The sequence below is a fragment of the Adiantum capillus-veneris genome, chromosome 10 (genome assembly GCF_014529385.1).
Source record: "Adiantum capillus-veneris isolate H3 chromosome 10, ASM1452938v2, whole genome shotgun sequence".
NCBI lineage: Eukaryota > Viridiplantae > Streptophyta > Polypodiopsida > Polypodiales > Pteridaceae > Adiantum > Adiantum capillus-veneris.
In genome coordinates this window covers 160,614,847-160,641,913 of record NC_140940.1, presented here as the reverse complement: position 1 = coordinate 160,641,913, position 27,067 = coordinate 160,614,847, and the positions used below count along the sequence as shown (strand labels likewise).

Here is a 27,067-nt window from a genome sequence, read left to right as displayed (position 1 = left end):
TTGATGCGGGAAGCAACCATGATGTGGTGGACTACCTCCGTGATAGAACCAAGCCGTTGGGAGTTGACATACTCGGCCATTTCTTCAGGTAATCCCGCACAAAATTGTTGCTTTTGCTTGAGAAATTCTATCTTTTGGAAGACAGTAGCCTCGAGATGTAAATCCAAAAACTTTTCCACATACTCATGGGAGAGAAGCTTCCAATTGTGCCATTCGATAAGTCCTTTGTCCTTTCCATCGCTTGCAAGGAATTGCTTCATGATGGAAACTCATCGAGTTTTCCATGTCTTTGGGGCTTCGCCGTTTCCACAAAGGCTAGCCCACCATTGACGAGCCAATTTTTGGAAGTGCATAGCTAATGGCGTAGCTTGGAGGACTTCGTGAAGCCCTCGTCTCCAAAGGCTACATCAAATTGATGGATAACGGCCAATAATTTGTCGGTGGCACCAAAGGTGCCGTCATAGGTGAGAAAAGAGATACTTTTTCCTCCCTCTTTGAACTCCTTGAGCTTTTGTGACCTTCACCATGCAGGGTATGATTTGCGATGTCCTCCCCTCTTGTATTCTCTAGGAGAATATCCATAGCTTTCGTCGGAAGAGGAGGAAGGTGTAGAAGAAGGAGAAGAGGGCGACCTCTTTCTTGAACTTTTCTTCCTTTGTTTCCTCTCTTCCCTTTTGGAGTGACGAGGAGAAGGACTGTGTGTTGACCGTTTCCTCTTGGAAGGAGTTGGCGATCGTCTAGACTGCTGTCTTCGTGGAGCCACATCTTTAGAGGAACTAAGGGATTCATTACTTTCTTGTTCTTTGGATTCCTCCTCTCATATGGGAGAGAGTCTTCTTTTGGGGGTCTCATCAAGAGGCCTCCTAAGCTCTCTCTCCTCTTGGAGAGGAAGGGAACTCCCATAAGGACGAAGTTGTTGAGTAACTTCCGCTTGCAAAGCAGGGTTGCCCATATCTTGCTACAACCTAGTAACAAGATAATTGACAAATATGGGGGCATCATCATTAGCACCTTCATTTGCAAAATCAAAGTTATCAATGTTCATTCTACTCTCTTGGTTATTGTCAGCCATGCTAATTATACTTATATGTTTACTTAGTGTATTGTTTGGAAATTCAAAACCTTAGTTGCTACTCCTCTTAACCTTTGAAAATCCGCACTTAATTATGTACACCCACGACTCGAATTGGTTAATTATAGAGAGTAGTGGAGTGGGTCTAATATTGCAAAATTGACAAGGGTTAGCTCCTTTTGAACTTCTTATGGCTCGATAATGGTAAAGCCGTAGGCAAGTCTAAAAAGACCCATTATTAAGACCAAAGCTCCCGAGGTGTGCAACATATCCCACATAGTGGACTCAACAAAACCAATAATAGATCCCAGTCTCACTTACCCTAATATAATTAACAAAATCAACCATTAAAAGATACTTAATGACCTCTCTTCTTAAGCAAGAAAAGAGAAACCAAATGCTCTGATACCAATGTATTGGAAATGGCCTATGAACTTCGAGAATAGCGGAATTAAGAGAATTAGAGTCAGCATTTTTGTGAGATTACTTTGAGAACATAGAGGGTGAACTTAATTGATCTTAGCAACATAAACATAGTACTTAATTAACTTGGCATGAACAATACTTTTGCAAGAGAGAGAATTAGAGAACATGACAACAGTTGAGGACCGGATTTATGTGGAGCCGATCCCCCCTCCAATAGGCTTTTGTATTATAGATTCTCCAATCAAGAAAGAGACTTGGTACAATACAATCCTTGTGTTCGTTGTGACCTAGGTGGTGCAATGAAGATGGAAAGCCTTATGCATCACAAGTATAACATAAACTTGTAAAAGCATTAACCATCCCTGGCCTTAGTCCCAAGGCCTAAAAAACCTTTGAAGCTGGAGAGAGCTAGCGGGGGGAATGAGGGTAGGGAAGAGGAATAAGAATCATTCATAGCAGAAAGAAATAGTTCCTCACTTATCATCACTCTTCTTGCTTAGCATAGCATAAGAGCATATTAATGAAGATGAAGAAGATGGCAAGATTAAGCATTGAAGCATGGCTCTTGGTTGGATTTGCACTCCATAGGCAAAATTGTTGGTGTAGGCTCTCAACTTCTCAACAAGCTTAGAGAAGGAGATGGAGCAATGAGTATGTGTGTGTGGGAGAGTATACCCCCTCTCATGCTTGGTCCATCTCTCTCTCTCTCTCTCTCTCTCTCTCTCTCTCTCTCTCTCTCTCTCTCTTTCTCTCGTATTATTTAATTATATCATTTGGACATGTGTCCTCTTTTTCCTCTTTGAGAGAAAGAATTTAATTCTTTATTTTTATGCATCTAAATTCTCATTGGATCCCTTTAAAACCTATCCAATAGAATTTAAGCACATCATGAGGGCCAAATGGGGAGGATCTTGACATGTGTCTTTTATGCTTCTTAAGATATCATGTTTGAATTGAACACTTCAAGCACCTTAGTCATTTAAGCATGAAAATTGTTTATGCCTCTTGAGAGATCATGTTTGAATTGAACACTTAAAGAACCTTTGTCATTTAAGCATGAGAAGCACCTCAAGCTTGGGCAAGGTTCCCACAAACACCTTAAGCACCTTAGTTAGCAAGCACGACAAGCACCTCATGCTTGGGTGGGATTCCCACCTCAAGGTTAGTCGTAGCTTTTTCTTAAGTCAAAGGACTTTTTAACACTAACTTTTGGAGGTCTTTAATGAATCTGGCCCTAAGGTCTTTAATGAACTTGGCCCTAAGGTCTTTAAGCTCCATTAGGTAGCATTGCTCTTTAACAGACCAACTCTCATTTGGGCCCCTTTAACCTTGGCCCCATGTTGAGACAGATCCATAAGCACATTGGGTTGGTTAGATATTAGATTTTATGACATAAAAATGCTCACTATAATTTTCTTAGTTCCGCTATTCCCAAAGTTCATAGGCCATTTCCATTACAGACGGTATGAAAACCTTGTGGATAGCCCACTCACTTCAAACTAAGTCATTGGCTTAGTTGGTCACATCATTGCATGTTTGGACTTGGAATGTTTGGAATTACAGCATCAAGTGTTGACAGTTATTCATTTAAGTGATTTCAAGTAATATATTATGCACATTATAGTTCTCTGGAGAAAGTAGAAGGGAGCCATTACAGGAAATGAATTACAACTCATAGGATTCAACTCTTTTTATTATGAGGAAATATGAGAGAGAACCAAAGAGTAAACAACAAGAGCACAAACAAATGAAATTTGAGCAAGGACATAATATTTTCGAGGATGAGGAGAAAAAGAAAACCTTCTTCGAGATTGTGAGAGCTTTTGAGAGTAGGATTGAAGGTCTTAGTACATAAGAAAAGTGGGAAATCTAGAATCTTATTGCTCAAAATCCACTTGCTTGGGAAACTGATGATTGGTCTTTAGGGGAGGAGGCTCTGCATGGTAGTTACCACAATGTTTATGCTAATTAGCACTCCCAATATGCTAATAAGCATACGGTCGGAACAAGATGTATGTTATAAACCACACTATATTCTAGTTAGCATCCCTAGTATGCTCACCAGCATGCTGAGTATGCCATTTAACATAAGGTTTATGCTAGTTAGTCTTCCTAGTATGTTGGTATGCTAAACGCTATATAAAATTCTGTCCAGTGGAGGAATTACCAACTCAGTCCCGACTCATGCTGATATTTATCCAAGGATTGAGAAATGTAGATCTTCAAAAGGATTTTCATATGAAGAAGAGCTCAACTCTAGATGAGTTGACCAAAGAGGCTCTATACCTAGTAGATGATGGCAACTATAGAGACTTAGATGATCACTCATCATCACAACAAAGCGGAGCTAAGTCTATAAAGTTGTCACAAAAGAGCGAGATTACAATGAATCAAGAGAAACTTGTCAAGGAAGCTCTCAAACAGATAAGCTGTTTGCTAAGCCACATGCTAAGCAACCTAAATGGTGTGCCATTGAGCAAAAATGGACAAATCAGGCTACGAAAGAGTGTTATTATAACAAGGGGTATGTAAGAGAGCAACAATATGCTCCACCAGCCCAAGTAGCACCTCCTCAGGTACCACCAATGCCTAGGTATGTGGTAGAAAAATTTCCAGGGCCAAGAAGGGTTGAACGGCCACAACCAGTTTTAGGGAAACAACCACCTCTGCCAGGAACACGACCATTGGGCTTCAGATATACACCCATGGGTTTATAGAGGAATCAAAGGAACAAGCCTTAGTGCGTGTGCCTATGTATTATGAAGAGCCAAGTGAATATGGGGATAGCTCAACATTATCCACCGGAAGAGCCAAAAACACCTGAACCTTGGAGCATGATTGGCAATGTTGGACCACCAACAGCAGCTCATGCTGCAGGAGAAGGTAGATACAATTTGGATGAATGCACATTGTTGTTCATAGCCCGGGGGATTCACCATGGAAAACTTACCGCACCACGTAAGTACAGGAGAGGGGTTTTTTTTTACAAGTTACATAAGCGTATAAGTTAGAGGCAGACCCCCAATAATTTATCTCTTAAGCTAAAAATAAGGGAGGGGGGTATCATATTTGTGGGGGGGGGGGGACTAAGCCGGGTTGATTACTTGTAATGATTGGTCACTGGTGTGCACTAGAACTCGAATGAATTTTGGGGAAGTTTTTTATCAAGTCACACATCAAATTTTGGATCGAGCCGATCATAGATAAGCCTAATTTGGAGTAGGTCAAGGGTTGATTTACACCAGCTTTGGATGGGTCAGAATCAGACGAGTAGCCAGAGTGCATGCTAATTGGGCACATAATTTGAAATTCAAACTAAGACACATTGAGGGTACATCTAGTTATCAATAGAAGTGGTTCCTTTGGTACATTGCCAGTCACTAGGCTACACAGTCTTTCACTAGTTGAACTCAGTTAGATCATGTGAAACCTAAATTTTATATATAAGATAGGGGTATGATATTTTTCTTCATTGATTGTCGTATGAGCGTAGAAAGGTGGGTAATATTCCCTGATATGAGTCGTATATAGGGGTTTTATCAAAGTTTTCCGCTCGTTGCAAGTGGCGTCCCGTTTTGTATATAGAGTGAATCCCCCGAGGTTCATAGTCAATGGGGGGTTAACAGGACCAAGGCATGCCTATCAACAGAGAGTGGCCCCAGGAGCTCCTCGCCAACCCTTAGGACCGTGCTATAAGTGTGGTGGTGACCAATTTATGAAAGATTGTCCTCACATAGAGATCATGAGAGTAAATGTATATTGCCCAGATTGCGGTATTATGCATTTGATCTATGAATGTCCAAAAAACCCAAATAAAACGGTGAAAACTACATTAAACATAGTGGGTGCGATTCCATCAAGTAGCAGTTCAAAAAATGAAACAATGATATCCATACAGGTCGTCACAAGAGCGCAAGTTCAAAAAGCAAGGAAAGAACCAATAATTGAGGAACCTAAAACAAATGTGTTTGGTTATGAATAAAACACCTGGAAAGCAAGGAAGGCACGTATGAAAGATAGAAAGGAACGTGAACAAATAGCCCTAGCAGAGGAGTTTAAACAAACCAGGGATAGATTAAAGAGATTAGAGAGTCAATCTTGAGTTGGAACTTTCTGAAACTAGAGAGCCTAATGAGACAAAGATACCAAAGAGTGCAATTTTTGGAGGATCAATACTAGTTGCAAAAGTGAATGAACCTCTAGACGCACTTATGAAAGCCTACGAAGTGTGACTTCAGATTAAGCAAACTCAAGGGCAAAAATGGATGACATATCCTTATGCCAAGTTGGAAAAGGTTGGAGATGCATTAGAAAATGATCTAAAGTGCCCAAGCTTTGTTAGAGCCACCTGCAAGAAAGCTAAAGAGTTGGATCGAAGTTCCATCTCCAACACGGAAAATCTCGTTGAGGCATGAAACTAAAGGGACCATCGAGGAATCCATAGTTGAAATAGAAAAGCCTAGAGTAGTTATGAATACCACAAATCAAGAATCTGAGGATCTCCACTCTATGATACCAGAAGTTAACACAAGTGCATTCAAAGAAAACAACACAGACAAACAAATCAAAATCTTTGGATAATATGATGACTGTGGATGGGATCACCTACTCAAACACTGTGATAAGAATCTAGACAACATAAGCAAACCAACAATAGTGGAAAAATAATGACCTTTGGATATGAGGGTTATTGCAAACACAATAGAGCAGGCTAAATCGCTTGAGATGACACCAATTCTTGAAGTGGACAAGCTGTAGCAGTGAATAAGGTGGTCGATTATTGTGAAGGTAAAGAGGGGAACACCTCTTTACCGTTGGCATACAAGGGAGTAAATATGATAGAGATACTTGACAGTGGAGCAGAAGCAGCCAACTTTGGATTCAAGAACGCAGATGCCTGCTTCGTTAATGAAAGATGAACATATTTGGATGTGTGGAGCGTCGGAGTGTGGACGCATAAAAAAAGAAAATTGCATAGAACATAACTATTACATGAAAGAGCCATTTCCAGAGGAGTTGTTTGAACCCTTTGGATGGGAGAAGGTACACGTGACTCTAGATGTTTGCGTGAATGAGGTGACCAACACGACCTTTTGTGACAAAGATGGTTACGACATACTGCCCTTCTAGATGGTAAATGCTATCTTGACAATAGATAAGAAGACTAAAACAACGAAAAGCAATGAAACAATCGATGCAAACGCATAGTGGACAAATTTTTTTTTGAGATCTTAATGACAATGACAAGGAAAAATTCCATGATTCAAGGAGTGATGATTTTGGGCACGATGCTGAAGGCGAACTTTCAAGCGGCTCAAAAAACAAAAAGATACCAAAACTAGATGAGCCGATCTTCTACGATTTTCTTAACCAAAAAATAAGGAGACAATAGAGATATCAAATGAGATGAACAAAAAAACAACAAAACAAATTTGAGAAACCAATGCCGAATTTGATGATCAAAATGCAGTATCTCATGCTCATAGGAGCAAATGAATGTGTCCGAGATAAAATAATAAAAAAACCCTTGAAATTGAGAAAAAGCGAGTACCAAAAGTTAAAACAAACACTAAAGGAGGGTTGGACAATGAAGATAGAAAGTGGAGAGGACACTAATACAAAAAAAATTGATACACCCCTCATTACAAAAAGTACACATTCAAGACCAACGTATTGTGATTGAATAACCAATGCGAGAGCCTCAAGAATTGGAAACATCATATGATGAACCTTAGAATGCAAAGAGAATTGATCTTGCTAAACTAGGGAAAGAATCAAGACCCAGCTTACATAGCCGTGGATCTCAACAAAGAGAAAGAGAACTACCCTTAAGCAATATAGAGGTATGTTTGCTTGGTCGCACAAGGATCTTAAGGGAGTAGATCCGAGCATATGCCAACATACGATACCCCTTAAGAGTGATGTTATACCTATACATATCACGAAACATTTGTGAAGAAAATCAAAGAGGAGATAGACAAAGCTAAGGAAGCGGATCTTATCTATGAGATAGAGCACACGGAGTGGGTTGTCACCAATTGTGGTAGTACCCAAAAACAACGGTAAATTACGAGTGTGCATAAATCTTAAATATGTAAATGCTACCACGATCAGAGATAACTATCCCTTACCCATCGTAGATCATGTGATTGAGAGAGTAGCATACAAAGACTTTCTTGATGGATTTTTGGGGTATAACCATCTCGCCATTAAGCCAGAGGACCATCACAAAACGACCTTTGCCATAGAATGGGGCATATTTTTTTATTGGGTGATGCCATTTGGCCTAGCCAATGCACCTACCACGTTCCAAAGGTTGACGAGTCATGCATTCAAGGAATATCTAAGATATTTCTTGAAGATTGATATGGATGACATGTGTGTGAATTCTCTACAAAGTAACGAACATGTCGAACACTTGAAAAAGATCTTTGAGAAGTGCAAAACTTATCTAATTTTCCTAAATCCTGAAAAATGTGTCTTCATGGTAAGACAAGGTAAGGTTTTGGGGTATATTGTGTCCAAAAATGGCATTTCTATAGACCTTGAAAAGATACAAGTGATGGTTTCTCTTCCAAGACCCACCAAAGTTAAAGAAGTACAAAGCCTTTATGGGTCATTGTTGCTATTATAAAAGGTTTATTTACATGTATGTGGTTGTTGCAAAACCTCTCTATGCTCTCATCACAAAATTTGAGTGGAATGAAGAATGTGAGAAAGAATTTTGATAATTGAACCAGAGATTTATTTATGCTCCAATTTTGAAAGCTCTTGATTGGAACAAGATCTTCCACTTCCATGTAGATGCATCAGTATAGAAACCACAACCTACTGCTCAAGACAAAGGCAATCAACAATGACAAAGCATTCGTCAAGCGGCAAGGGCACAGATTCACATACAAGGACTTCGTCTATTCAGAAATGGAATTGCCACTTTGTCTGATATCTCAACATATCAAAGTACAAAATCCGCCAAGGTACAAAGAGCCAAATTTGCACAATGCACTAGTTATGGCAATGGGATTTTCTGAGCAAAGAGTGGCCCGATCCGACTTGGGGAACTACATCCTAGAAAATTTGGTCGAGGCCAACCTCAAGATCAGCAAGAGGAGCAAAACTTACATGAATGGAGGGCCAATGCTTACTAGGATAGCATACCAAGCACTGGGGATGATTGACCAACTACCGCCAGCCGATTCCTAAATTGATCTTTTGCACAAGTCAAAGCATGCGGTCTGGGCAGTAGGTGGGCCATCATCGGCACTTGGTACAAAGAAAACAAGAGGGAAAAGATCCAAAAAGAAGACTTCAGACAATGAAAATATTGAAACTGACATTGAGCTCAACGGTGAGATCAAACCCAGAATTCTAAACCACGATGAATGAAGAAGATGAAGATGAAGGATAAGATTTTACCATACCACTAGTGCGGATCAAGCATAGATCAACTGGGCCAAAATACCAAATTCCAATCTCCCATGCTCAAAGATCTATGGAAGAGGCACAGAAGATGAGAGAAGAAAGAAGGCAAAAGATGGTTGAGGAAAAGAAAAAGGTAGAAGCAGAGGGTGATGATGCGGATGATGAAGAGGACGATGATCAGAACAAGACTTTAGAAAAAAAAAGTTTGAAAGGTTGGAAAAGATAAAGCAGTACAAGAGGAGGACAACAACGGATAAGGTGGAGTTTTTTGGCACCATGCAGCAACATACCTATAGGGTCCTCAAGTGCAAGAGAAGTAGAGAGCTCAAGAGGAGTCCAAAAAGCAAAAGACCGATGACCTTGAATCCTTGGACGACTCCTTGAAAGGCAAAGAAAAGGATGACAAAGAACTGCCAAGGGAGGAGACGGGTGTGGAACCCTTAGAAGTCCATACAAAAACAATGCCACCTCTCTCCTCCAAGGCCACCACCCCTCCTCTTGCTGACAACACCAAAGATGAAGCAGGCAAGCAAGAAAAAGTTCAAGAGTAGCCACCTAGGGAGTAGCCCATTGTTGAAGAAAAAGAGAAAGGGGACAAGGAAAAAGAAACTACAAATTAGCAGATCCCTCTAGTGCAACAAGAGTCTGAAAAGCATCAAGAAGCTCACAAAGAAAAGCAAACTAAAAAGATGGAGCAGATTCCAATTGCTGAGACAAAGCAAGAGACACAAGAGGTACCAAAGAAGATAGAGCCGGAGGTTGGCACCTCTCAACACTGGATTACATCAGAAAGAGGGCCAATATCTCCGTGCTCTAAGGCTATCATTAAAGATGAAGCAAGACTTTTTCAATATTTTGACATTGATGAGCACTTAGAGTATATCAAGATACAGTTCAAATGCCAAAGAGCCATCACCAGCCTAAGGGAGCTCAATTTGAGAGATGCCCAAACAAAGCAGTAACATTAAAAGAAGACAATCAAAAACTCTAGCAGCAAGTGGAAGAGCTCCAAGATAGTTGAATCTAGCTGAAGGAAGCTTTGAAAGAAGAAAATAAAGAAATGGCTACCCTCTACCTAACCCTACACTGGAGCATATAGAGGCAAGTAGCCAAATGTAGGTAGAGAGACAGACACTTGAAGAAAGGCTGGAAGTGGATCATTAGAAGAATGTAAAGCTCGTGGAGTCTTATGGTGTGGTGAAGAACACACTCTCACAGCTTCTGGCAATACAAGACGCACCTACCCCAGCTTTGACATCATTAGCTCCAGCAACGGCTCTAGAAGAGTTGAAGACTTTCAAAGAAGATTTAGTTCAAGAACGGCATGAAAGACATATTCTGATAGTGCAGGGCATAGAGCTATCCAAGCTCAAAAAGCTAAAGAGATTAGACAACTCAAGGAGCAATTGGCAAGGGCACAGGCAGAGTTAACTGCCCATAAGCGAAATATGCCTTGGAGCTACAAAAGAAATACATGGCAATCACTGCCATAAAAGCCAAAGGAGTCATGCCGGATCAACCACCACATGCAACAGAAAGTGAGCAGCACACAACGGTAGACCTACCCCCAATAGAGTTGCCAATCACTTCTATTGAGGGAGGTTTACATGATTTTTAGGCCACAGAAGACATGATAGATGCCCGAGAGGAGATAAAGAAGTGGATTTTAGAGGTGCAAGATCCCTCCCATCGAGAATACATGCATTATGAACTCAAGGTTCTGGAATCAACATCACTTTTGATGATCAGGCTAGATGAAGTGGTGAAGAATTTCGGCCATGAAATGATTTCCTTACCACTCATGAAGCAAGAAGCTCCTGTTGAAAAGAAGCTATTGCCCACTCTCGAGCCAAAACAAAAGGGGAATTACAAAGACGTGCTGTTGACAATAGATCAAGCACTTGCAATTCTAGAAAATCAACCCCTATGGCAAAAGAGATGGTTCAATGAGCGGCCACCATAGGATGAGACTTTATACAAGAATGGACCACAACATCTCAAGATCAATCCTACGTTCTGCCCCATCAATAGAAGGCAATCCTGGGACAGCTATTATACCTAGCAAAGAAAAAGGCCGTTGGTACTAAACTACCAAGTAATATAAAAGCCAACCAAAAACTTTCCCCCTTCAGAACACTATATGATTTATACACTATAAGGGGTAATAACACACATGGGAAATGTCCCAGATCTCACTTGTCAAATGCTGGTAAAAATTGCCAAAATGCTTATCACCTGCATCACTGCATTTGAGGACATTGAGGCAATAGAACACCCATGGTAGGTGTTCTGGAGGGCACCAGAGGCTTGTGCTGGAACATGGAAAGAGAGATTCCAAGCCGCAACATGATCATGGGGTTGTACGCTTACGTCATGTTCCTGTCCTCATAATACATGCAAACATTTGAAGAGGCATTCATGACCAGGTTTTTTGAGATGGATTCTACCATCTCCCTTGACGAAGGATCTCCCTACCCATCACATAGCCTATCAAAGAGCCATAATGAACAACCATTTCAAGAAGTTGGCAACCCAGACAGAGATATCAACACTAGTAAACAAGTTCAATCTACTCACAAAGACGCTGGAAAGAAGGATGCTTGACTATTAAAGACACCAGCAACTCAAAACAAAGCCCAAATGTTGCCAGAGCCAGAGCCAAAGACAAAGACCATGACCAAGCTTGCAGGAGGGCATGCAAAGACTAGGAAGAGGGGAATGTTGGTAGTTGGACCAACAAGCACCCTCCTAGTCGACCCCTTTTTCATGAGCCGTCATTATTTTTTCAAAAAGCCTTGTAATTATAAGAGAGCCTCTAATTTTAATAATATAATTTCTAAGCCAGTTTGTGTCAAATCTGAGTTGTAAAGTATGTAAATGAGTCTAAGCCTTGTAAAGCTGGCCATTGGCCAAAGAAGCCCTATGTATAAATCTCTTTTTGTAAGTGGAAGGAGGACACTTATCATTATCACAAGAGCTATGAGTTTTGGAGTGCACGACTAAGAGCAGCTACTCTCCCGCGCTTTGTAGTTATTCAATCTTGAGCTCTGGTAATCCAATTTTGATTCCAAAACTTGCATTGTGTTCCTTGTCTACTGCTCTTTCATATAAGTATAATCATTTTCAATTATGATGTGGTTCACGACTATGTGTTGTTGAGCTAAATCAGTTGTTCTGAGTGTGTTAATGGTTGTTTTTTATGTTTCAACCATAGGAGAGAGTTCCTAGACTTTAGGGCGACCTTTTTGATATATTCTATTGCAGTTTTTAGGACCTTGATCATGATGGATTGTGATTTTTATACCTCATTGGATTGTGACCAAACTTGGAAGGATTGTGTCCCTAGGTGTCTCAGACCTCTCCTAAAGTTTTGTAGCATTTGGACTTTGTTTAAGTGCCAAAATGGCATGAAGACCGAATGTAGTGACATAGGAGATAAGCAGTTTTCCATGTTTGAGAGTGATATATTTGCTAGTGCAATAGATTTCTTCGTTCCATAGGTTCATTTCTTGAGGTTGACACCCTCAAAGAGTCTCCATGCCCCATCTGAGTTGCTTCCCTGAGTATTGATATTATGTTAGTGCCAAATAGCTCTACAGACGTCCGGTCGCAACGACCCGCTAACACACATAAAATATTTCAAATAAAAATTATAAATAAATTAATTTTGATTTCAAAAATTATTAAAAAACAAATAACTTTCAGGGTTAACATAATATATTCATAACTCTCTACACATAGTTACACATTGTCATTCTCATTTTCCAATCTAGTGCTTATATCTTAAACTGTAATATTATATCATGTCGTATAGTCTTTCCCCCCTTCAAAATATATTTTTCCTTTACCAGCGGGAAGATTATTTTTGGAGTTAGGTACCCACAAGAACATGATGTGCTGCAAACATTGAATGCTTTACATGCCATTGTCATGGTTGGGAATGCAAAGTTGAAAGTGGCACTAAAAAAGACTAGCAATCATTTAGGAGAGGAATTTTATTTTTGAACGAATCTCTCTTACAAAGCTTGTGGTGGTGGTCGAAAATGTCATTGTCTCAAATTCCAATGAGATGGCTTCTCTTCTTGTGGATGCTCCCTACATAGACTTACTAGCCCAATGAAGGAATAACCTTATGGGGAACAAGCATTGGAAAATTTTGATGAGATAAGGGGAACAAATAGCATTTTGTCCTTCTTAGCACAATGAAAAATCCAAACACATTAACAAAGCTTCTTCAAAGATAGTGGAAACCAATCCTGCATGGATAGGCCTTCACAAAATTGTTAGTCTACAAATAAAGCATCAATTTGGGAGACTCAAATACACACTTTGGAAAATCCACCCTTCACTCACTCTAGGTAGTAAGACTATCTTCAAGAGCATGTGGCTATTGCAAATCAATACCCAAATTGTCGGTAGTTCAGGGGTCTTATCCGCAATTAAAGTTGCTATGCAAGGAGACTCCAAGACCATTTTGATGGGAAAACTAATATTGGATAGGAGTGGAAGGTACTTTGGTAACATAGTGTTTGAGTTTCCAACAACCTTAGGGAATGTTCATCCAATCGATCCTATGGAACATAAGTACGACCCACTGTGCTGGATCAAACCACAAACCTCAAACATTGGATTTCCTAAAGTGTGCTGCAAAAGCCACTATGTACGTGCTTTGAAATGTGTTAATGATTTATGTCCTAGCCAATTATGACAGGTCCAACACCACCCTTTTCAATGGTATCATGCTTAAATTGCCCTTTATGGAAGAGTTGGGCAAGTTATGTGTTGGACTTGGAGGCAAGCTTACTTTCACTATTGTGGAAAACCCGTGGACATCCACCCATTTTCTTGTGTACATGTGATTGCTTCGTTTGTTATGTCATGCCGCAAAAGTGATGAAGATTGATGGTGCATCAAGGGAGTCATTAACACGACATGAGGGATGGTACATCAAAAAGACTCATTGATGAAATGCTCATTGCTAGTCGCTCTTGCTCATTTACGATTTCAATCCTCTTTTTTGTTTTTAAAATTTGGTTTGCTTTAGTATAGGACTATATATATACATTCCCTAAGATTTGGAAGTTAAGGGGTGTGGGAGGAAGGTTAAGAGGGAAGCAATCGAACAATGATTGTTAGTAAGTACTCCCCCCTTCCTTGGGTAGATCATACCTTTTGGAACGAGTTGTTCCAAGTTGTAATGGGTGAAGATTTTGACCAATGGGATTTTGCCACCTTAGGTGATTCATCAAGCTGTAAGGGTGGTAAGGTACTCTCCCATGATCTTACTTGAGAAGTTTCTTCAGGTGATGAACTCATAATTGGAGGTACAAAGTCTTTTTTGTTTGTGTGGATTTGTACAATGGTAGATGGAGGTTGTGTCAATGCTGCTTGTATTTCCGTAGATAAACTACATGAAGAGCTGGAAGCTTCATTTGACTTCCATGTTCCTGAGCTAGGTGGAATAAAACGTCCTTTCTTCGATATCCAAACTAGCTCTAGAACGGGTGGGTAGTAATGCGTGATTTTTCCGTTCCCACGCTCTTCAATCGGCTTCACAGTTACAAGATCCAAGTCACATGGATCTATAGGTGATAGGGAAGAACACAAATTATGTTTAGGCAACCAAATTTGATCATTTCCATCATAATAGCTTTGGGCTTCTAATAGTCTCTTAGGAATCCAACTTAACATTTCCTTACATTTCTTGGGGCGAGTGGGGCGTCTCTTATGAGGATTCTATTTTGAACCAGATTGAGCATCAAAAGTGGTTGTTAATGAAGCTTTATGGACCCATTTGTATGTTGCCCTTGACAAATCATGTTGAGCCTTTGGTGCCTCATTCTTTGTTTCAATCATGGAAGTTGAAGCTCTAAAGGGTTGTGCTATAGGGATAGAGTTTCAACCTCTTGAATATGCAATGTTACATTCTGTGTTCCCTCAGGAGGCAATAACTCGTGCACTGTTGCTTGAGTGGAAAGACTAAGAGTTTGTTTCTATGTTATGATACTCCCCATTTCCCAATCGATAGTACACTTGGTTGCAGACATCCATTTACGTCCCAGGTTTATGTTGCCCTCCATAGCACCCACATGCATGACCAAAAACCTTTGAGCCACGGTCCCGTTGTCGTAACTAATAGGAGTGTGCAAGATTCCAAAGAAAATTGTTTTCTTCTTGTTAATACCCTTGACTTGGATGGTACTCTTGAATAAAGATGGCTTTCCTAACTGACACCACACTCCATAGGATAACAGATTATGTTTAGGTTATGTCTCCAATAAAGCGTTACATAGCACTTTCCCATAGGTGCTATATCTCGATGGGGTATCTTAGAGGTGGGTCAGAATGTTCCAAATCTTCCTATGATTCAACTTGAAATGCTCCATGTTTGGCCTCTCGTTGGCGCCTAATACGTTGTTGTCGCTCTCAATTCTGCTTGTGCCTTGGCTGCCTTTTTTTGATGAATAGCACATAGCTCCTCTCGGCCTAAAGGATCATAGTATCTTTTAAATTTACTAAACAACATCCTTGGATACAATAAATCCCAAATATTCCACCTTGTCAGTGAAGAAGGTGCATTTGATACATTTAGCATAAAGTTGATTTTGACGGAGAAGTTTAAGTACTTGTTGCAAATGTTGTTCGTGTTCTTCTCTGTTTCTTGAGTAAAGATCAATGGAACTCACTGAGGGAGTCTCCATTTGTGGTAGGGTTGGTCGTTTGGCCTTTCCCGTATCCAAGAATCTCATAGGACCCGTCGAAGTAATGTTAATTCCCTGGTCTTGCCTCCCTAATTGGACGGCACCATGGATGACGTCATAGATCATTTGTTGTTGCTTCTCTAAACTTGTGGCCCAAATGTGGATTGTACCACCTCTAACAACCCCACAGGGTATGTGCAGCCTGTGTACAGGTCGATCAACGCCTCAATTTGTAGGTCATACTCCCAATTTTCTGTGAGAAATATCTCCTCTAAGCTTGGCGTGCTGGAGGTTCCCCTTGAAGTGGAATCATTATGGCTCCCCATCGCATGACCCTCCGTGACTGCTATCTTGAGAGGACTCGGTTGCTCGACTGACATGGTTGTTTTCATAGGGGTCTTCGCTTTCATGGCTCGCCTTTGTTATAGCATTCTAGGTTCTCAATTTTCCTCTCCTTCATTGCTTGCATATATCGTTCGATCTCTTACACTTCGGCAAGACTCCTACCATCGGGTAGTAGAACCTCAGGGGATGATGGCTTAGTAGGGTCTTTATGAACGTAGTAGGTAGGATGTCAACATGGGCACCCTTTGGGAGTACAAGGTCTACATGAGAAGTGAAAGGCGAATCTACCTCCCCATTGCCCTTGTTCACTTCACTAGTTGTGGCTCCGAACGGGTGGCTCGTCAACTAAAGATCTCTTTTAAGCGGCTAAACACGCTAGACCCGTGCCTAGGGGCAAAGGCTTGCAATTCTTGACTTGACATTTCAGGGTTTTGTGTAGGATATCCAGGGTCTTGAGTTGCACTACCTTGGGTTCCAGCCAAAGGCCCGTAACCTAACATGAGTGGGTAATTGGTTCCCATGCAATTCGAGGCACTCTCTAATGGATTGGACTCTATCACACTCGTCTAGAGTGCAAATACATCTGAGGTACGCATCCCAAAAGCATTGAGTGACGAGTACTCTAAGAGATCTCGCCCACAGGAGATTTTGGTCGTTTTACTTAGTTTTATCTGTTTTGTATTTTGTATTTTAAAAAAGAACCATTTTTTATGTGCGTGAGATGGAATAGGTCCTATGATAGCTCGAAATGAGGGTATTGTTCAGAGAAATTTGGTGTACTTTAAAGCACACGATTTGGCTACCAGAAACTTTCGTGACCCCCAAAATAGTCGAATTCTAGTTGGGCATGTAGGCAAAAGGGGGAAAGTCCAACAAAGCTAGTAGAAGGAAAGGGTGAAGCCTAAATCCCAAATGCTTCCTTTTGACCTATAGACTTGGGCTATATATATAGCATGAAGTACTCTATTCACTTGAGAGGAAGCTAGGGGGGTCTTCTCTTCCTAAAACATATATACCAAAGATCGATACCGGGGTTGGGGAATGATCCCGATCCCGATCATTCTTTTAATGAAACTTTTCTAGAAAAGAAACTGTTTGGGCGTTTTTTCCCCTTTTTTCTCCTGTTTTGTTCTTTGATTCAAAGATTGCAAAAACTGTGGAATTTCAGAATGATTAAAATGCAAAATTACAGAACTGCAGATTTGCACAAATGCAACAAAAATTCAGATTTGCAAAAATACTATATCTAGGCACACAGATCTAGAGCAAAAACAGTTTTGACAGAAAATTAAAAAGATTGCAAAACACAGGTCTGCAAAAACAACCACACACACACGCGCTCTTCCCAACCTTTCTTTGTAAACAAAAGGAAATATTAACCTTAGCAATGTAGTATGCAGACTACATGTGGAGCTTGGCGCAGAGCATTTCCCCTGCAAGGGCGCTAAATATGTCTACTTCTAGGCACTTGCTATACGCCGTGTACGAGCCGCAGGGCTACAAGCACACAACCTCATGCAAACAAGCTCTACGTCTACAGGGCGGTGTGTCACTCACCTCCTATTAACAGCGGCTGAAGCCATTGTTTGGCAAAAGTCAATTTCACAATCATACCAAATTCCCTTTAGAATAGATTCAAAGAGAAAAAAAATCAGAATAACTTATTTTCTTGAAGTTTCCAAGCTACAAGGAAAACAACTCTCAACAAATGCACCTACATGTTCGACGCAAAGCTCTTTTCTTGGTCATAAGTGGCACGGGGGAAAGTGAAGGGATCAATGGCGCGGGTTTAATCCGGTGTTGATTGATTTCGATTAAATTAAAAATTTAGGGTTCCATGGCGTCGCTGGTGCCCATTGAACGCCCAACCTCCCACTCCACGGAGCAACATATATAACCCCCCCCCCCCCCCGGACGCGCTGTGGAGATCCGATGGCCCAAATTCCTCGCACCCCGACGATTAAACGCCTGCCATTGATCCATCCAATGTGGAACTCGTGTCATCTATACACGAGGTTGGCCAGGGTGCGATCAACTCTCTTCGTCAAGTGACAAATTACAATAGGGAATGCGCATTTGCGCCGTTCTTAGTGTGAGTTTGGGCGGCTGAGCCCAGTGCCCACCCAAAATGTGAGGTTTGAAATGGATTTTTAAAGTCCGAAGGACTCCGAACGTCGAGTCTGTTTGAGGAAATAAATGTCCTGTTGCCCGTTCAATTACAAATTGAAACCGTCTCAAGCTGCTTGTAGCTATGGCGAGCTTCTAAAGTGTGTATAGGGGGGCTTTTGGGTCTTTGCAGTTCGCAATCCCTCAGACACCCCATCATCAGCTTGGACCTGCTCGAGAGTACCTTGCGGCCGCCATGGCAGTCACTTGAATTTCACCAGCTCGGAAGAGTCGAAGGAGATGACGATGCAACTTCAAGGTAAAGATGTGTGAGATGCGGTAGATGAAGCTGGCAGAGTGTTTCTTTCGTGCCCAACTGGCTTGCAACCTTTTGAGAGAGAGAGAGAGAGAGAGAGAGAGAGCTCTTTTACGTCCCTTCCTTCAATTACTGTTGTAATACGCAGAGAATGAGGACAATATGCACTCGCTTGAAGTCCTGCGTCCTCCATGTTCTAGCATGCTGCTCTTTTAACCACGTATGAAGTCTATCAAGGACTTCTATGTCATTCTTTTCGCTGTGCTCTTCGCTCCAAGCTACTCTCTCTCACACACAGACACACGAGAGAGAGAGAGAGAGAGAGAGAGAGAGAGAGAGAGAGAGAGAGAGAGAGAGAGAGAGAGAGAGAGAGAGAGAGAGAGAGAGAGAGAGAGAGCGAGCTTGCTTTCACTTTCATTTTAACGAGAAGGTGACTGGTGCATGGTTGATTTCAACTAAGAATTCCTTACAGCCATGCTACGCAGACAAAAGTAATTTGCAGACGCAACTCCAAAATTGCTCAGCTTTACCCAATTGGGTGTTCAATCTGGTGTCCTCACAAGGCTACTGAGCAGTTCGGCAGCTTGAGCGTGGTTCTGCCATGGTTGAAGCAATGTGAGTTATAGATACTACTTAGGACTTCAATAGAACCGACTTTCTGCATGTGTGGATGGAGGCTCCCTAATGTAGCAGAAGCGTAGTAAAACGAGTTCGGTTGTATCGCCTGATTGTATGCTGTTTCACATGGCCTCCTTCATCTTTATTGTGCACATGTAACTCGGGTGCTTGAGTTGCAAAAAATGTGGCCGATTTCATTGTTTATGCATGCCCTTCCTGATCAAGACATTTTTGTATAAAGAATGTGGAGGTCTGTCTTCGGCAAAAGGAGATTTTGAGGTTTGACACTTAATTGAATAAAGTTTCGTTTTCTTTTTCTTTTTTGCAAGAAATAAGCAGGAATGCAGCAATTCTTGGGCAATGTGGATCTTCTGCACCAGAAAACACCTTGTTGCAGCTGCAAACACACTTGCTGGAAAAGATCTCCTGCCTCTATGCAGACCGCCACGCGGAACTTCAATCTCTTTGGCAGGTGAAACACACTATTTGTTGACAGGTTGGGCATCACCAATTTCTTTTGTCATGTAAAGAGTGGCGGTAGAGAGTCAGGTTAATCTTGTAAATGGGTCATACTCATCACTCTGGAACTGGCGATTTTAAGAATATCCATCATACATTGGCCTGGTCACTTTGACTCGAGGATTTTTGCCTTGTCACTAGGAAACTGGTGAAAACAAAAGGCAGAAGCTTCAAGAGCTCTCACACATGGTATCAAAAGCAGTGGATGAGGTTTACAGGAAGGTAAGCACTTAGGTCGTCTTGGTCCTTTATGGGTATTCCTCTATGAGGGGTGCTGTGAAATGCCTTGTAACACAGAAGACTTTTAGTATGGAATTTCTTTGTACAGGTGCTGGAAGACAGCAAGAAACAAAACTTAGACATCACTGAAAGAGTGCGCATGAGTGAGGCTCGTTTGAAAGAGCACATGGGATCCAGAGCCTCAGAGGTATGGCTATGTAGTTGTTAAGTAATGCCACAAGGCGACTGTTTTGTTCAAGGTCACTGCCTATGATAAACCTTCAAGTTTCCATATAAATCTTCTTGGCAAGACCATAAGCTGAGCTCCAAAATGGTGCTGGCATGACAAACAGGTGATTGCCCCTGGAGAACTTCCTTTGCTAGTGCGGCTGCGGAGCAATATTGCGCGGTTGAAGGGTCTTTATAATTCAAAAAATGATGTAAATTCTCAACAATCACTTGTGCTGACACGATTGTGCAACCAAGACTTTGCACTGAAAGAGATGCTCAGTCTTCAACCTTGTGTCAGTACAAGACTTAATGAGGTCACATCAAACTAAACTGCTTGCACTCTAGTTTTGCGTCATTCGAGTCTTATCTGCTCTCTGAATACGGATTGGCTGTTCAGGTGCTCACCAGTGCTATGGAAGTGCTTGGCATTTTCTACTCAGGAAACTCAGCCTCAAGTCACTTGAAATCTGAGCATGACAATGAGTATTCACCCATGTTTCAGGCATGTCGTAAAAGATAGTTTTCTTTTAGATTGATGTCAGAATGTATGCAGTATGAAATGGTGCACCGACTAGTGCAATTGGAAGACTCAACAAAATGATTGTGAACAGCTTCTCTACCCATTTTACCGGACTCTTGGAGCAATAGAGGCAGATCTCTTGTTCATGAAGGTGCCTTATTTACATTTTTGTTCCTTGAAGAAATGTCATTGCTTAGCACAAGCTTTCGAGCAACAATCACTGAGGCTCTTTTGTGGTGTGGTCAGGGGACAAGAAAGGTCTTGGAAACTTTTCATCCTAGTGCGATATTGACTGGACCAAGCTTGCAAGGTGGTTGCAGCTTTTCCTTGTCTCCCCTTAATGCCACCTTCTGGAAACTGTACCTGGCATGTTGTGTAACTCATCAATGGCCATGACTTAAATTTTTGTGTCCTCACTTGAGCTGCCTAATGGCTCTGCCTTTGACTTCACCTCCTTATACGTTGGCCACAGGATATCCTATGCTCTCTCGAACCAGCACGGCGATCGAGTTTTGGTGTATTGATACCAATTTTATGCCCTTGCCTTCTTGTCTAGATTCCAGGGAGACAGCTGCTAGAAAGAGAAGTTTCGACGATGGAAGTGCACCAACAATACCTACTGGCAATGCCTCAGAAGACAGTTTTCCAAAGCTTTCTGGCCCAAAACCTCACATTATTGTGAAGGAGAGTAGGATTGTCAGATTCATCCCAGATGACATTTCCATGCTAGAAAAGCTTGGTAAGTGCATACTACAAGCTTAGACACTGTCTTGCTTGCAAAATCGCAACATTTGTGGGTTTTGTCTCATTTTGCAGGCCACAAAATCCTAAAGAAGCTTGAACGCAACATAAACCATTTGAAATGTGAAGTTGAGGAAGATGCTGGCATGACTGAGCCTGAGTCACTCCAGAATGGATGGACTCCAGCCTTGGAGCATTGCTTCTCAATACCACCCTTTTCAGGCAACTTGAATGCAGGGGCACAAATGCAGGTTTTGGTTTCAAAGGGATCAACTTCCCATCTCTGTTGCAGCGAATCCACTATACCAACTCTGAAAGACAAGTATTCTGTGAAATGCTCACAATCAAGATGTAAATTCCTTGATCTTCAAGGTCAGTCTAACCCAGCAGAGTATGGAAGGGACCTGGCCAATAGTGCTGCAATGCCACCAGAATGCTCTTTGAAACAAAGTCATGCTAACATGAGTGTCTCTATGTTGTCAAGCTTGCCTATTGCTACCAAACCAGATAAAGAAGTGCCAAGTGCGAGTTGCACTGGCATCACACGATTGCCTTTAATACCTATAACGAACAATCAAGTTGCTCCTGCATCAACAGGAAAACCTTCCTCACAGGTGTTGTACCCGCCACCGCCACCACCACCACCTCCACCACTGAGACAAAATCCACAGCAACCGCGGACGTTGCCACCTCCCCCTCCTCCCCCACCTACACCATCATCTTCTATGTTCGGGGTCATTAAAGCACGACCGTCAAATTCAGCTAAGCTTAAGAAATCTGCTACAATAAGTAGACTTTATCTGGGAATGAAGAAAAAGGCTGAAGGAGTAGCATTTGTGCCATGTAACGCAGTCACTGATGCATCAGTGCAGCGAAGAGCCGTTGCAGGAATTGGTTCACGGGAGGGCATGGCAGAAGCTCTTGCAGAAATCACAAAAAGGCAAGCTACCTTCAAAGTTTATGGGCATGCAGTAATGTTTACAATGCTTCTTTAATGAAGGGATTTTTATGCTTGCGCTTCAGGTCTGAATATTTCAGAAAAATTGAAGATGATGTAAATAAGCAGGCAAGTTCTATACTCTATGTGAAGTCTCAACTGGAAACATTTCAAACTCATGACATGGATGAGCTATTGAGATTTCACAGAAGTATTGAGGTGCACCTGGAGCAGCTAACCGATGAATCTCAGGTAGGATTTGAATGAGCCAGAGAAAAGCTCTATCAAAAATTTGTGGTCTTTGCTTGCTGCCACTTGAAATTTGAAGGTTATCTATTCAGGTACTTGCCCGCTTTCCTGGGTTTCCAATTCGGAAGCTTGAGACCATACGAGCAGCTGCGTCTTTGCACCTTAGGCTCACCTGCTTGATGGAGCAGAGCAAAAATTGGGTTGTTGAGCCTCCACTATCAGAGCAGCTTGAGAAGGTGGTCACATTTTTTGATAAGGTGATTATGAATCTGCATGATCTCATTTGCAAACATATAGCCATATATTTGCAGGAACATTATGTTTTTGCTTCAGGTGAAAGGTGATGTGGAAGCAGTCGAGAGGACCAAGGACGAGGATCTGAAGCGTTTTAACTGTCAGAAAATTGGGTTCAACTTTGAAATTTTATGTAGTATCAAAGAAGCTGTAGTGCGCTTATCATCACAATGTCTAGCATTAGCATTAAAGGTGAGTGTTTTTCAGCCTCTTGATTGTGAGAATTACATATTTTCCTGTGAATTAGTTATGCCGATCAGTGTTTGTTATTGCTGACACCTCTGAATTTGGCTCCCTAAGAAGTGAATGTTGATATGCAAAGCTCGTGATGATTTTCCTGTGTGTATAGTAATGCAAAACAGGGTGAGGATTGTATTTAGTGATGCTGTTAGCTGGCACTACTGTGACTGCACGAACTTGGAAGGCCATGGCAAAATTGTGATCTCAGTAAATAACAATTCTAAGATAGCAGCATATAGATGGCTGCATTTCTTTTGCCGGCATTCTAGAAGGTACCGACGATCCAAAGAGACTGCCATTGATATGGTTATGATTTTCTACCATGCCAGGAGAGTGAGAGGACGCAGAAGAGGGCGCTGAGCGTGGATGAGGCGTGCACTTCGATGAAGGAATTGAACAAACAAAGATTGAGCTTTCAACTGCTATACAGGACATTCCAATTAGCATACCGGGTGCACAATTTCGCGGGAGGCCATAATGAGATGGCTGAGCAGCTTTGTTCTGACCTGGCTCGCGAGATGGAAACATACCCTTCCAGCTTCTGGCTGGAGCTTGCACCCAGGCAATAAACCCAGGATTGCCTTGATTGTTTCTTAATTGTGCCGCAGTGCTATTTTTCATTGCCAGCATTCAGTGAAATCACTTCTTGTGAAACTCTCTGCTACTGCTGCCATTATTGCAGACTCCTGTCTGTAGCAAAAAAGTGGTGATAGAAAAAGAAAGCTCAGGACTCTTTTGTACAACAAATTCCATGGTTTATATTTGAATGACCGGCCAATCTGTTGATGGTGTGAGACTTGTTAGCAAGAATCTTAAGGGTAGCAAGTGCATTTATGATCTTATACATGCCAATTGATATCCGAATAGGTCACATCTGCAAAATTCCATCAGATTCCCATGATTTTTTAGTAGAAAATCAAGCTTACCTTTAAGAAAGCCAACAATCTCAAGTAAACATCCAGAAAAGCTTTAAAATGGGTGGCTGAAATTTGACTCAAGAGGATCTGTATGTTGACCAATAGGGCCAAAGCATATATTAATGTTTTTCTTGTTGAAGCAAACAAGTGACACCCACCTTGGAGAGTTAGCTTAATCCTATGTAGGGTTGTTTTGATAGGCATTTATCAGTTCTTTGGATATTTTGCCCATTTTCTTTCTATAGATAAAAATACGAGGGGCTCTTTACCAAATATACTAAGCCATCAACAAATCTAAGAACTCTTCAAATTTTGATTAACGAGGGAGCTTGTTGGTGGTTACAAATGCAATTATGAAGAGGAAGATGACAAAGAAGACAAATGATTTGTCGAAGGGATTGAACACAGTTTAGGTGCTCAATGATTTTCTAAGGACTCTATTTTTACGTCTTATGGTAGAAAGAATTCTTGCAGCTTATGTCTTGGTTATCTTCTTGAGGTGAATACTTTCAAGGAGAAAGTTTAGTGAAGAAGACAAAATCAAGTGTGCAACAAATGAGCTCATCAAACTTGCTTCTCTTTGGAAGAATGTACTTTGCAAACGACATAGTTTATTGACAAAATAGAAAAAATCCTAAAAAATGGTAGATAAATACGTTCACCCTTTTTAAAATAAATAAAAAGTTAAATATGTATGGGATACTCTTTAGTTTAGGCAACATGAAAAAGTTTTACACAGTACATGATAGCTTTTGGCAATTTCTACTTGCTCTTCAAAATATGAAAGAAGTTTTGCTCTACTTTCAAACAAAAATATGTGGCACATTTGGAGCATACTTTGCATGTTGAAGTGGACAAGTTTTGTACGCATACTTTTGAGCGAGCTATTTTCTTACCTCTCAGTGTTAAAGCTGCTAAACAAAGAGATCTAAATCAAAAGTTGCAAATACGTTGAAAAACAACTTTATTCTATGACGTGTGGATAAGACTACTTTGCAACCAAGGACATTTAATGACTATTAATTAGTCACAACAATGCTACAATCATCTCCATAATCGGATTAACTCAAACAGAAATGTTTTTGGCCAAAGAAAGATAAACAATAATGCTTCAAAGAATATTTTTGAACCTTCAAACGTTCCTTTCTTCAAGTCGCATAATAAAGCACTTCAAAGTCACAACAACAATGATACTAAACAAAAGAACAAAGAAAACCCCTAATTGAAGATCATTGTTTGTTACAAGTATCACAAGATGAGCCATACAATCAATAAGTGTTTTCAAAACAAGTCGGGACTTTGGCCGTACTTCATTGAGAGATTTGAAGACTACAACAAAGCTGAAGTACAAAACATGGAGACAAACAATATAGGTGACTTTGATAATGATGATCATGAGCAACAAGGTAACTCAACTGATCAAAATAACATATTGATACTCTTACTCCTCACCTACATAGTTTTTTACATATGGTAACTCATTCTTTTAAAGTGCACATGATAATGGTGTTACCATATTATAGTAGTAGTGTATGTGAACACACTTAAGGCCATCAGGGTACTTTTTTTTCTTTTAAGAGGATTTCTTCCTCAGATTATATATATGCCCATCACTTTAGGGCAAGCCTTATATTTTTATTGGCACCCTAAGCAAAACTACTTCCTGTGTTGTGCGCTCTTGAGTTTCTCCTTTATCTCTTTCATCTTCACATGTATTTTAGTAGCTATATTTTCAACAATCGGTATTAGAGTGGGCTTCAACATCCACAGTAACGTCGACAACAACCCTATTGCTTACGTTCTCCGATCGAGGTGATTTTTGGTGAGTGTTTGTAGGATAACATAACCTTGAACAAAGATCTTTGATTTTGAGAATGTTAGAATTTTGATTCGACCTTATTTCTACCTCCATTTCCATTATTAACAGTACTGCCCAAACAATTTTGTCCTTTTATGCATATTGCATAGAGCTATAAGCCGTTGGTACAACCAAACTTGTGATCCAGCCCCAAATTTTGTATGCACACAAAATACACATGCTTGCATGTTGAATCTGATTTCTTCTCTTTCTCTTATCGCTCAATGATCCCAATTGTCCACTTGATTAACACATATTCTAAATCCATCTCTAGTTCTTGTAATTGTACCCTCAGAGATCGTAGTTTCTTTCTCTAAATGTACACTTGGAGATGAGAGCCCCATTCATCATTTTGAGGAAAAAAGTATTTTTGAAAACCAACAAATAATGTTTTAAATGTTTTGTTTTATTTACTTATAGAAGTTTTTTTTCTATTTTTTTTACTAAATCTTCATTGAGAATTACTAATGAAAAAACTAGCCAATGTTTTGCAGACTTAAATCACTTATTATCAAATGTCAAGCGATTCGTTAAAAAGTATGAGCCTAATCATCGCACAAAGCTATAAGCTGTTGGTCCAGGCAAACTTGGTCGACCTAGCAAAAGCATGGCAAATGATATGGACAGATATGTGCAACCTAGCAAAAGCATGGCAAAGGGCTAGAGCAGCTACAAAGTTCTTGGGCACATAGGTAGCAGCGGATATGTATGGATGATGAGGATTATAAACCAAGAAGGGCTCCAAAAGGGTCAAATTAAGGTGGAGTCTTTTTGCCTAGAAATGTAGAGCTTGAGTTGCTGAAGGAGCAGGTCCAGACGGCTCGTCAAACAGAGCTACGGAGCCCAAGATATTTGAGTTTGAAGTTGCAGTGCATTGCAGGTCCTCGACGGACAGGGCAGCTGGGGACAGGTGGCCTAAGTGGATGCCAGTGTATGGGTGTGTAGTGCTTGATTTATGGAGCCTGTTGGTTTTTTCAAATAAGTAATTTGAGTCCCGGATGTCAAGTTATTAGCAGTCAAAGTTTTGCCGAGGGCCAGGTTTGTGTCGGTTGGTCGCATCGATGGACGTGCCATTTGATGATTTTGGAGCTTTGCCAAGGATTGTATCATTATATGTGGTGTATGGAAATAGCAAGAATTGTCTGATTGTCAAACGGAGGTACAAACTGCAAGTTATGGCCGGTCAAAGATAAGGTGCGGTTTATAGAGGTTGGTTACAGATGTTATTTATCGTTTTGCGGCCTCGGATGGCAAGTTTGGAGATCTTGGAATGCAACAAGGTCGCAGGGTTTTGGAGCCAATCATGTGAATTTTTTGTAGGGCTTTACGGATCGGG

At 40.9% G+C, this 27,067-nt stretch overlaps 1 protein-coding gene across 12 annotated transcripts; it reads left to right on the top strand.

Annotated features, from left to right (window-relative positions):
- Window positions 1-18,187: 18,187 nt before the first annotated feature.
- On the top strand, window positions 18,188-23,750 carry LOC147449964 (uncharacterized). 12 transcript variants are annotated; one of them, XM_086522312.1, is made up of 15 exons: window positions 18,192-18,391; window positions 18,874-19,003; window positions 19,346-19,478; window positions 19,667-19,747; window positions 19,854-19,952; window positions 20,098-20,289; window positions 20,373-20,477; window positions 20,587-20,646; window positions 20,742-20,808; window positions 20,968-21,234; window positions 21,312-22,176; window positions 22,260-22,425; window positions 22,515-22,679; window positions 22,756-22,908; window positions 23,286-23,750. In XM_086522312.1, exons 2-15 carry the CDS (start codon window positions 18,990-18,992, stop codon window positions 23,523-23,525), a joined length of 2,607 nt encoding a protein of 868 aa, XP_086378438.1. In that variant the 5' UTR covers window positions 18,192-18,391; window positions 18,874-18,989; the 3' UTR covers window positions 23,526-23,750. The 12 variants fall into 12 exon arrangements, with proteins under 12 accessions (XP_086378445.1, XP_086378441.1, XP_086378440.1 ...); XM_086522311.1 differs by having other exon boundaries at window positions 18,861-19,003; XM_086522319.1 differs by lacking the exon at window positions 18,874-19,003 and having other exon boundaries at window positions 18,188-18,391; window positions 19,336-19,478; window positions 23,066-23,344.
- Window positions 23,751-27,067: the final 3,317 nt, after the last annotated feature.